Genomic DNA, 12,400 nt, shown 5'->3' with positions numbered 1-12,400 from the left:
GCTAAACAACCTTCTCTCCCATATATGGCAGAAGCTGAGTGTAACTGATACATATAGCACACTTTTTTAAAATACTAGTTACATGTTATCAACTTGCTCCCTGCTGTATTTCATTATATTTTAATATATAGCAGATCTCTTTTGGCATGATGGGGAATCAGAGGCTATATACGCGTGGGTGATGGCATGCTGGAGTTTCAGTGAGATGGTGTTTGCATTCAGTGAAAAGAATTGACAAGATTTTTGATGCATCACCCTGTAGGTATTGAATGAAGTGTTTTATTATTAAAGTCATGGTTTCCCTACCCCCTGCACAGAAATCAACAGAGGGGACACAGACCAATGGATGATTGCTGTGTTCAGCCCTTAGCTTTTCGGACATAATTAATGGATTTAAAAGAAAGAAGTGCAATCTAGTTTTTTACTTTAGATTTGTAAAAATACAGTTGCTCTCTGCTAGCTTCCAGTGAACTGGTTGCGTCACCTAAACACATTGACTGCTCTTGAGTATCTAATGGCATTCCTAGTACTTATACAACCCACCAAAGTTGATCAGTTATTCATTATCTGATTGTATTTACTGGCAAGGAAATCACATAACATTGTGCAAGATTTCAGTTGGCAAAAGAGTGCCTGATAGTGCACTTCTTATACATTTACTAGCTTCCAGCTATATTGTTTTCCCATTTCTCTCTTATCTTTTGTCCCAGCATTTCTGTAGGTGCTGGGCACCTTCCTTCATTGCAGTCAAGTGCCTGTTGTGTATGGATAGTCTTCATGATGGACCTTGTCCTGCTGTTCGGGTAACCAAGCTCATTGCTTTCCTTATCCAGTATTCACACTCTCAGAATATCCATTGGAGAATACTCAGGTTGTGGTATCCTGTTCTGCTTTTGACTCTCCCAGACTACATGGGCTGGGATTAATTGTAATCCCAGGGTAATCCAAGGGTAGCAGCTGCTGTCTTCCTGTTCTGTGTAGTTACTTGCTGAATAAACCTAATTGGCCACCAAGAGAACATGTTTTTGAACTGCTTACATATTTCACAACGAGCTGAATCAAAGTTTGGAGAATATGAGTTTGATTTTCACTCATGGCATGACATTTGAAAGGCTAGTTTTCCTATCCCCACAAACATCACGGTTGTCCTTCACCTCAGATTAACACATGAGAGCACTTTGTCCCCGCATAGAAATTAGCAGGTTTTTCTTGGCACTTCTAAGCTAGGACATTTAGCTCCACCATTCTATCAGATTAACTGAGATGGGACAGTAAACATAAAAGATGCGGGTGGCTCTTCTGGAACTTATCAAAAACCATTTATTTCCATTCTGAAAATAACAGATATTGCACAGTCCATGCAACTAAACCAGATCCTACTCCTTTTTAATTTACCATACATGGACTTTCCAGAAGTCGCTGCTCAGTGGTAGGGCCAGGAATATCACCAATATTGCGGTCTGTTAAAATAGGGACAGTGAGAGAGCCAACCTGTACCTAAATTGCATTTAAAATTACCTTACCTAATGTAAAAAGCGTAAACACTTGAAAGGAAATCTTTTCGAAGAAGAGATGAGAAGACATCATGGATAGTGTAGGAAAATATGGAATACTTGTGCTTACAGATCTCTATGGCAGGATACAGCCCCAAGCCAAATACTCCAAACATGTCAAGAATGGTATCTAACATTAATTATGGAGCTCAAAATGGACAGGAGATAATATACACACTGGGATTTGATCTGCTCTGTAGCGAGGTTAATGATAACGAGGGGAGGGGATTGGGGGTGACCAGCAGAGCTAAGTCTTCTCCTTTTTGTTTCATTTAATCCTTGCTGTTAGTTTTCTTCCTTTACCTTCCGAAGGTTTCATTTCAAGTGTAGGATTCCATGCGTATCAGGCACTCTCCCATGTATGCAACTTTTTTCAGATAGTGATCAGCAGTAAGTTTCTTTTAACCATTCACAGCTGACCTAATGTGATTGCCAGGTTTTATAAAGCAAGATTAGCTAACTTGACATAGGCTAGGGATTGAATATGTAGAACCCAATTTGATTGCAGGGTCTGGAGGAGAGCAGAACGAATACTCAGCTGCACGCAAAAATATTTCTGGACTAAAATGAAAACAGAAAGTGCTGGAGAAACTCTGCAGGTCTAGCAGTATCTTTGGAGAAGCTTCTCCAGCATTTTGCTTTTATTTCGGACACCTGACATTAACAGTGTTTTATTTTAGTGGGTTGTGTTACTGTATTATTGGTGCTCCCCTTTATTCTGAGAGAATGCAAAAGTATTTACAAGAATCTTTCTGTGCACAACAGCAGCAATTGACATGGTTCAGGCCCGTGCTAGGGGAGCACATTGCCTGTTAAAAGTTAAAAATCACACAGCACCAGGTTATAGTCCAGCAGGTTTATTTGGAAGCACGAGCTTTTAGAGCGCTGCTCCTTCATCAGGTGGTTGTGGTGGATGAAGGAGCAATGCTCCGAAAACTAGTGCTTCCAAATAAACCTGTTGGACTATAACCTGGTGTTGTGTGATTTTTAACTTTGTACACCCCAGTCCAACACCGGCATCTCCAAGTCATGATTGCCTGTTGAAACTTCAGTGAATGAATAGCAGCTTATTAAGTGATGTTAGCCCTTCACAGTTGACCTAAAACAACAATGATGAGAGGCATCACAAAATTTGCATTTGGGACAATTAAAATTCTTCCATTGTTTTACTCCTGTAAATCATCAATAGCTGGTTTAACTGTGACTTCAAATGTTTTGGAGGACAGAGAAAGAAAAGATGGGAAATCAAAAATCCCAAGAAAAAGAGAAAAGGCAGAGGAGTGAGCAAAACCTAATGGTGGCAAATATCTGTTTTCTTAATACAAAAACCAGATTTTTAAAATTCTGATCTATTATTTAAAACATTGTAAAAATTGAAAGTCTGCCAGAGCAGAGAAGGAGATGGTGAGTTTTTTTTTAACTTTGAGCAGAAATAGCACTGTTTTTTGTAATCTTTCAAAATAAAATATGTCTCTTTTTACTTAGAACTTGAGAGATCAAATGGCAGCAGTATCAAGAAGTGAGCCTAGTTTTCACTTGAAAGACTAGTTCAGCCAAAAGATCTTTTTCAAAAATAAACTGATTTGTTGTTCAAGTGTAATAATTTATAATAGGTTGACCACAAATTATTACACCCCTACAAATCAGAGGAAAATAACGATGGAGTCATTATTTCATTTGGATGCCTTGACTTTTCAGATGACTTTTATAAAAAGTACAACACATCCTGGGCCATCCTTAACCAGCTTCTAGTGGCACTAGCTAGTTGAGTTGCTGTAAGAAGTCCCCAATAAGGGACAGTAAAACTACATCTCAGGATTAATTTTCCAAGTTTCAACTATCAAAGGCAAACTCCTACACTCTTTGTTAAAATAACATTGATTTTGCAGACTTGGAGACCAGCTCCATCAGTTTTTTTTTGTCATTCCCACAAGCATTCCTGTGACATGTTACAGGGATGAATTGGCTATAGCACAAAGTTGCTCTGTTCACTTCAGTGGGGGCTGGAACTTTAGACTAGTCTGGGAGCTGATCCAGAATCACCTAATCATGGGAAATACTGCACCAACTGAATTTGCAACAGTACACAGTCAGTATTAATCGTTCTTCCTGCAATGAACTGCTTCAAATCAGTGAACAATCCCTCGAATACTCCTTCACCAGACTTTCCTTCTTTAAACAATCAGCATTTGATACCCACACTACACTGGGAAATTATGGATATTTGCACACAGTGTAGGCATAATATTTGAAGGGCCCTGTATTAATTCAGGCAACCTCAATAGACTGGTATTGGTCTCTCAATCACTAACGCACACTGAACAGAAGCGATTGATTGTGTTGTATATGAGAATGCTCATGAGGAATTGGGCCCTGAATATTGTAATTTAAATGATTAGTGAAAAACATTGCCTCCATCTGCCTGTCCTTTTCCTTTCTGTTCTGTGTTGAAGGTGTTGACCATATTGGAAGAGGGATTCCAGTCAATTTTGAAATATCTCATTGAGTGGCAAGTTGTTCTGGGAATGCTGTTTGATCAGAGAGGGTTGGGATGAGACAGGAGGGATTCCATGTGTTGGGGTGGGTAGTTAATGAAGCAAGTTTGGTAAGATATGGTGATAAAACTCCTAGGCCTGGGAGTGAAAAGTCCTCTGAAAAATACATACTGCATTTGGCACTTGGCTAGAGTTTTTGTTTAACTAAGTTGCTGAAGTTTTTTGAAGAGGTGACGGAGGTAACGCTATTGATGTGGTGAACGTAGACTTCCAGAAGGTGTTTGATGCAGTGCCACATAATAGGCTTTTCAGGAAAGTTACAAAAACAGAAAGTGCTGAAGAAACTGAACAGATCTGATGCAGGATCACTGGGCTCAAAGTATTAACAGTGTTCCTGTCTCCACAGGTGCTGCCAGGGCTGCTGGGTTTCTCCTGCACTTTCTGTTTTTGTTTCAGATCTCCAGCATCTAGAGTTTGTTCTTTTATTTTTGTGAGAGAAGTTGTAAATCGTGGAATTAAAGAGTCAGTAGCAACGTGGATATAAAATCGGCTTAGTGATAGGAAACCGTAATGATCAATGGATATTTTTCAGGCTGGAGGAAGGTTGTAGTGGAGTTCCCAGGGATTAGTATTGGGACCTTAGCTTTTCCTGATTTGTATTAATGATCGGGATCTTGGTGTACATGCGACAGTTTCAAAGATTGCAGATGACACCGAACCTGGAAAGGATTGTAAACTGTGAGGGTGATGATTTGGAACTCCAGAAAGATACAGGCAGGTTGGTGGAATGGGCAAATAGATGGCAGGGGTGTTTCAGTTTGGTGGAAATAACATTGAAAGCCAATATATAATAGGAGGTACAATTCTAAAGGAAAATACAGAAACAGAGGCACCAGGGTGTAAATGGATGCAGATCATTGAAAACGGCAGGACAGGTAGAGAAAGCAGGAAGTAAAGCATTCAGTGCCCTCGGCCGTATTAATAGGGGCAGAGAGTACAAGATAAGGAGGTGATGTAGAACTTGTAGGAGAAAGTGAGGTCTGCAGATGCTGGAGATCAAAGTTGAAACTTTATTGCTGGAACACAGGCTCCTGAAGAAGGGCCTGTGCCCGAAACGTCGAATCTCCTGTTCCCTGGATGCTGCCTGACCTGCTGTGCTGTTCCAGCAATAAAGTTTCAATGATGTAGAACTTGTAGCTGACACACGTTAAACCTGAGTTGGAGCATTGTGTATAATATGAGTACCATGTTATAGGAGAGACATGAATACGTTGGAGACAGTGCAGAGATGATTTACAAGAATGGCTTCAGGAATGAGAAATTTCAGTGATGGAATGGACTGAAGAAGCCTAAGAGGAGATTGGATAGAGGTTTTCAAAATCATGAGCATGCGGACTAGAATAGATAGAGAGAAACATAAATGAGCACAAACAGGATGGCATTGATTTAAAATGATTTGCAGAAGAAGCAAGAGATTAGATTAAATTACTTACAGTGTGGAAACAGGCCCTTCGGCCCAACAAGTCCACACCGCCCCACCGAAGCGCAACCCATCCAGACCCCTACATTTACCCCTTACCTAACACTACAGGCAATTTAGCATGGCCAATTCACCTGACCTGCACATCTTTGGACTGTGGGAGGAAACCGGAGCACCCGGAGGAAACCCACGCAGACACGGGGAGAACGTGCAAACTCCACACAGTCAGTCGCCTGAGGCGGGAATTGAACCCGGGTCTCTGGCGCTGTGAGGCAGCAGTGATAACCACTGTACCACCGTGCCGCCCAAGAGAGGTATGAGAAAAATCCTTTTCTCCCAGCAAATAGTTAGAATATGGAATGCGCTACCTGGGAGTCTGGTGGAGGCAGATTAAGGGCATTCAAGAGCATTTTGGAAAATTATTCAGAAAGAAATAATGTACAAGAGGCTGGGGAAATCAGAGGAGATAGGCAGTATATAATGATGCTCGACTGAAGAACCAGTGAAGGCATACTGGACCGAATGGCCTCTTTTTACATCTTAACAATTCTGTGATTCAGTGATAAGGTTCAGCCTTAATCTAAGTTTTAAATAGGTGACTCCTGATTTTTAACCTAGTTCTTTATTCTCCCGTTAGAGGAAACATCCTCTCTATCCCATCAAGACCAATCAGGATTTTATATATTTCAATCAAGTCATCTTTTACTCCTCTAAACCCCAGTGTTTTCAAGCCTTTCCTCATAAGATTAGCCGTATATTTCAGCTATCGGTCTTGTAAACCTTCTCTGAACTGTCTCCTACATTTGCATCCTTCCTTCAATAAGGTGACCAATACAGTACACAGCATTCCACATGCACTCTATGCAGACCCCTCACAACCTTGTATAAGGGTATAGAAGGGTACTCAGAGAGTAGTAAGGCTATGGAATGCTTTCCCTGCAACGGTAATAGATTTGCCAACTTTAAGTACATTTAAGTCGTCATTGGACAAGCATATGGACGTACATGGAATAGTGTAGGTTAGATGGGCTTCAGATTGGTATGACAGGTCAGCGCAACATCAAGGGCTGAAGGGCCTGTACTGCGCTGGAATGTTCTATGTTCTATAACTCAAAGAAAAATCCCTTCAGTCACCTGTGTTCCGAGGAAGACAACCCCAGTCTATCCAGTCTTTTCTCATAAAAGCAATTTTCCAGTCATGGTAACATCCTTGTAATCTCCTTTGCAACCTCTCTAGTGCAGTGATTTTGTGGCTATTGTTTGAGGACAAGGCAGAGGTCCATATTTTAGTTCTGAGGTTGGGGCTTGCATTGGCCCATTTCTAAGTCCTGGTTCCATATTAAGTTGATGCCTGAGGCCCACAACAATTTTCATCATGCAGGACATTTAACATCCAGGGAAAATGTTCATTATAGACTGAAGGGTAGTGGGCAGGCTCCCAAGGCTGGGAGGCCAGTCGGACACTGTACACTTCTGAGAGTTCAACAGCTTCTTTGTCTGAGGTGGGACTTGCCTGCTGAAGCTAAAGGAGAGAGGCCACCTCAAGAATGAAGATGACATTAATACCAGCTTCAGCTGCCAGGCTGATAATCCAAAGTAGAACCTGTCCATCATGCAGCCCCAGCTATGGTCATCGCCAAAGGTTGGCTGAAGGGAATTGGGGTTGGGATCAAACCTGCTGAAGCTCTGGTCCACTGCTTGTGAAGAGGAAGCGGGAACGTGCTGGCAAACAGGCAGGCCAGCCAGGGATGGGAGATTGTGGCCTTCTCCAGTCTGCCTCCTACAGGAATTGGAAACCTCACCAGGACACATGACTATTTTCCTGATATATACAAAAGGTTCTCCGCTCCAGCAGTGTGTTTTTAGCTTTATAGCTGTTCAGGATACCTTGAGATGGTGGAAGGCGCTAAATAAGTACAATTTCATTGTTTCTCCGTGATGCCCTTTATGGTCTGCTGGTATTTAGTGTCCAGGTACAGACAGAAACAACAGCAGATTGGGTGTGGTATGTCAGGGCAACATGTATGGATCTGTGTCTTTGAATGACCCAGCCTTCATGAGAGGAAATAGCTGAAGATAAAAAGTGTGACAGAAGGAAGTAGAATTTCCTGGGATGTCTAAGATGTATAAAGTTTCTTTTTTAATTATATAACTGTAAAAGCCGAGAGTCCTTGCTCTGTCTGAGATAAGTCTGAAGTGAGGAGGCTAAGGCAAAAGCCTGCCAACATAAACCAGTCGGAGAAATTAGTTTATGTTCTGCATAAAGTTGCCATGGAAAGTGTAAAGGATTTCTTTGAGTACTAAAACAAAGAATGGTTGTTCTGGGGTTAATTCTCAACAGAAAGTAACAGGGTTGGGGGTGGTGATGGCGGAGCATGATGGGAACAGAATTTCCAATTGATTTTGATTAAACTCACAGTTGTACAATATAAAGAATCCCCGTCTGAGATGGTAGGATCTGTGTGTCATTTTGATGTCTGAATATTTTAAATTGCGAAAGGTTCCATATGTTGGCAAGTCACCTCTCTGATATTGGAACAAGATGGTAGCTGTGATTACAGCACTTTTGAGTTACATTCTTTGTAATCAGAAATTATCTGGAAGATATTGAGACGAGAGCTAAATACCAAGGGATCAAAAGGGATGACCTGAATGCATCCAGTACAATATTTTTGGGCTTAGCATCCAGCTGTAGATCAGTGGCGGACTGGTCTGAGTCCGAAGGTTGAGAGTTCAGATTCCACTCCTTGTAGATCAGCAGAGGCTTTGCTGCACTGTTGGGGAAGTGCTATACTGTTGGACATGCTTCATTTGATTTTAAACTAAAGTCTTACCAGTTTTTTCAGAAGAGCATGGAAAGATCCCATTGCAGATTTTGCAGAGGAATGTGGGGATGTTGCTACAAAAACAGAAAGTTTTGGAAAAATTTAGCAACATCTGTAAAGAGAAAACCGTGTTGACCGTTTGAAACGATGAATATTAGCCAAGATTTAGATGTTGGTTAAATTTCAGTTTCTTCGAAATCACTACCACTCAGATGATGATGGTGTTGTTGCTATTTATGGAGCTGCTACAACTCAACCTTACAATAGTGAGATCCATAGTAGGGCAATAACCTGGTTGGTCGAGGTGGTGACCTTTCTGGCTCAGCCTTGCCAAACAGGTCACCGATGTGATTATTTACTTGCTAACCGGTTTCTATTTCCCCATGAACTAGAGAGCGTACTGCGGACAGAAATAAAACTGTAGGCTTGCAAGCAGCTGTGCTAGTTGTTCTCGAATCAGTTCTACAATGTAAGTAGGGCGTTAGGATGTAATTTCAAGAGAATGCTGGGTGGTTATAGACCTCATTAAATGCTTAGTATTATTAATTCCCAATCAGTGCTATTAAAACTCAGACAGTCTATTATTTGTAAGACTCGTGTTTAGGGGGTTTTGAAATTTTAATTTACTCCCACCAGCCTGCCAATCCCTTGCGTGTGCAGTACCTTCAGGCAGCCCTGATGATTCATGACCATAAAATGACTCTGCTGGATTTGCTAGTACAATCTGGAACGCAGTAGCTCCCGTGTCGATCTATCAGCAGTGTGTCTCATCTTGAAAGAAAGTAACAAAGTATTTGGAGTTCACAAAGTAATTAGCAGTCAACATTGCCAAGTATAAGCTGCAACATTTAAGAAATTATAGTTAGAGAGAGGATGGAGGTCACACGGTGTTTTGTGACAGACAAAAAAAGAAACCTTGAACATATTTGGAGATTTAACTTTCTTTGCTCTGTGTGTTTAACAACATAACAGCTCAGGTTGAATGGTCTGAGAAGAGAAAGTTTGTAAACAAGGACATGCTATGACAGGAGTTAAATGTTTCAAATCCAGGAAAGTTCTTTCTGTAGATGTCAAGATAATGTAATCACATTTGTGTCGAGTTACTTACAAATTTTAAGAAGTGAATTGTTTCTTCATGTTTTTGAGTTTTGCTGTTCACTGGAGGTACTAATTTATGTTGGGGACTGCTTCAGGAGCACCAGACCATTTTAAGTAGAACACGCAAGAATTGGGAGCAAGTGTAGGCCATTTGGCCCTTTGGGGCTGTTCCATCATTTGGGGCTGTTCCAAGGTTGATCTGATGGTGGCCTCATGGTGGGTGGCATGGGGGCTCAGTGGGTAGCACTGCTGCCTCCCAGCACCAGGGACTCCGGTTTGATTCTATCCTGGGTGGGGTTTGCACATTCCCCCTTGGTCTGCGTGGTTTTCCTCTGGGTGCTTCAGTTTCCTCCAAGATGTGCAGGTTAGGTGGATTGGCCATGTTGAATTGCCCATAGTGTCTAGGGATGTGTAGACCAAGTGATTTAGCCATGGGAAATACAAGGATAGGGCAGGGGCATGGATCTGGTTGGGGATGGTCTTTGGAGGGTCAGTGTGATTCAAGTGTCTGAATGGTCTCCTTCCACACTGCAGAGTTTCTATGAACTCCATTTTCCTCATCTTAGCTGGGTGGCTATTGAAATGAATGTATTCAGCCTATTTGACCACTGCAAAATCTCATTTATGTTAGCTTGACCCAATCTTTTCCCTGGCACACAGGCACACAAGTACATTTTTCAGGAGGTATCAATGCAATAAAGTAAGACCTAGTTTGCATTTGTATAGCACCTTTTATGTCCCGAGAGGCCCCAAAGTGCGTTGGAGCCAATCCAGTACATTTGAAGTAATTATTGTTGTTAATTGCTGCAATGTGATGACCATTTCAACACAACAAGGACCAGGAAATATGAATGAGATAATGACCATTTCAACTGTTTTCAGATTTTGATTGAGGGATATATATTCCTCAGAGCAATGGAGATTGCTCCTGTTCCTCTTTGAATATTGCGACAGGAGCTAACTCAGTTAAACATATCAGCCCCTCCAATAATGCAGCACTTTTTATGTAATGGCTTGAAGTGTCACCCAGATCAAGTTGGAATGGGGCTCGAAATCTTAAGAAGGGCTAATGTCCTGAAGAAGGGCTAATGCCCGAAACGTCGATTCTCCTGTTCCCTAGATGCTGCCTGACCTGCTGCGCTTTTCCAGCAACACATTTCCATCTCGAAATCTTAACCAGAATGTAAAGTGAAAATGCTTCATTTGACCCAAGCTTTAAAGGATGGGAGATCTGACCATTTTCACTGTACTTTCTCATCAACTGACACTGAACAAACTAATTCTACACAGACAGTGCTTTCAGCTTAAGACATATGTGGTCTGTAAGGATCAGTATGAAACATGATGATGGATTTAGCCACTGATCGATGTCAAAAGTGCTTGTATTCTTTGTCACCGAATAAACTTTATTAATCTTCCACATTAATTGAGCCTTTTGGCAGACTTGCAACTAAAGATAATTTTGAAAAACTCTTTTACAGATTACTACCTAACGTTGGATGAGCCAATGAATAATATCACAACTTCGCTTGGCCAGACTGCAGAGCTATACTGCAAAGTCTCCGGCAATCCGGCTCCAACCATCCGCTGGCTGAAGAATGATGCACCAGTTGTCCAGGAACCACGGCGGATATCCTACCGGCTGACCAGCTATGGTTCCCGTCTCCGAATACGAAACCTCGATACTACAGACACTGGTTATTTCCAATGTGTAGCTACAAATGGACAAAAATCTGTTTCAACCACGGGTGTGCTTTTCGTCAAATTTGGTAAGATCTATTGAGAAGCATTACAATCTTTTATGTACTTGAGGAAATAAAACAGGGAGTCCTAACACTAAACGTAGTTTAATAATGGTACTGGGGTGCCAAGTAGACAGCACTTACAGTCATAGAGAAACAGACCCTTCAGCCCAACCTGTCCATGCCGACCAGATATCCCATCGCAATCCAGTCCCACCTGCCAGCACCTGGCCCATATCCCTCCAAACCCTTCCTATTCATATACCCATCCAAATGCCTCTTAAATGTTGCAATTGTACCAGCCTCCACCACTTCCTCTGGCAGCTCATTCTATACATGTACCACCCTCTTGTTGAATGCCTTATTGAAGTCCATATAGATCACATCTACTGCTCTGCCCTCACCAATCCTCTTTATTTCCCACACCCCAAGCCATGTTGACTATCCTGAATCAGTCTTTGTCTTTCCAAATACATGTACATCCTGTCTCTCAGGATTCCCTCCAACAACTTACCCACCACCGACGTCAGGCTCACTGGTCTATAGTTCCCTGGCTTGTCCTTACCACCCTTCTTAAACAGTGGCACCACGTTAGCCAACCTCTAGTCTTCCAGCACCTCACCTGTGACTATCGATGATACAAATATCTCAGCAAGAGGCCCAGCAATCACTTCTCTAGTTTCCCACAGAGTTCTCGGATACACCTGCTCAGGTCCTGGGGATTAATCCACCTTTACCCGTTTCAAGACATCCAGCACTTCCTCCTCTGTTGAGCCTTTGTGGGAAATGTACTAAATGTGTGGTTACCAAACATGGCCAATTAGTGACTAGCGGGTAGATATATATGTCAGGTGGTGTCTGAAAGTTGGAGGTCCATTTTGAGGCCTTCTGGCAGTTGTAAAGCACTTGGTTAGAGGCAAAAAAATGCAGGTGCTGGAATACAAGGTAGACAAGCAGGAGACTGGAAGAAAACAGCAATCCAGGCTGCATCAGGAGACGGAGGAGTTGACGTTTCAGGTGTAACCCTTCTTCAGGACTGGGGGTGGTTGTAAGGGGAGCTGCAGATAAGGGGGGTGGTGGGCAGTGCGGTGAAGTGGGGAGAGATGAAGACAGGTAGAGGGTACGACCTGGTTGGTCAATGGGAGGAATGACTCCAGTTGGTGGCAGGGAGCAGTGGAAGGAAGGGAGTCGGGGGATGGAAAGGGAG

General features: G+C 42.2%; 1 protein-coding gene across 3 annotated transcripts in view; it reads left to right on the top strand.

The window, feature by feature from the left end:
- ror1 (receptor tyrosine kinase-like orphan receptor 1) overlaps nt 1-12,400 on the top strand; it is a 306,261-nt gene that overhangs the window by 209,524 nt on the left and 84,337 nt on the right. For all 3 annotated transcript variants that reach the window (XM_043699447.2, XM_043699446.2, XM_087990688.1), the window contains one exon: nt 10,933-11,220. In XM_043699447.2, the coding sequence (XP_043555382.1) occupies nt 10,933-11,220 (288 nt within the window). The remainder of the gene's footprint in view (nt 1-10,932; nt 11,221-12,400) is intronic.

Source organism: Chiloscyllium plagiosum, unplaced genomic scaffold (genome assembly GCF_037043375.1).
Source record: "Chiloscyllium plagiosum isolate Xiang-an unplaced genomic scaffold, Cpla_swu_hap1 HiC_scaffold_9, whole genome shotgun sequence".
NCBI classification, from domain to species: Eukaryota; Metazoa; Chordata; class Chondrichthyes; order Orectolobiformes; family Hemiscylliidae; genus Chiloscyllium; species Chiloscyllium plagiosum.
This window is presented reverse-complemented; position numbering and strand designations above follow the sequence as displayed.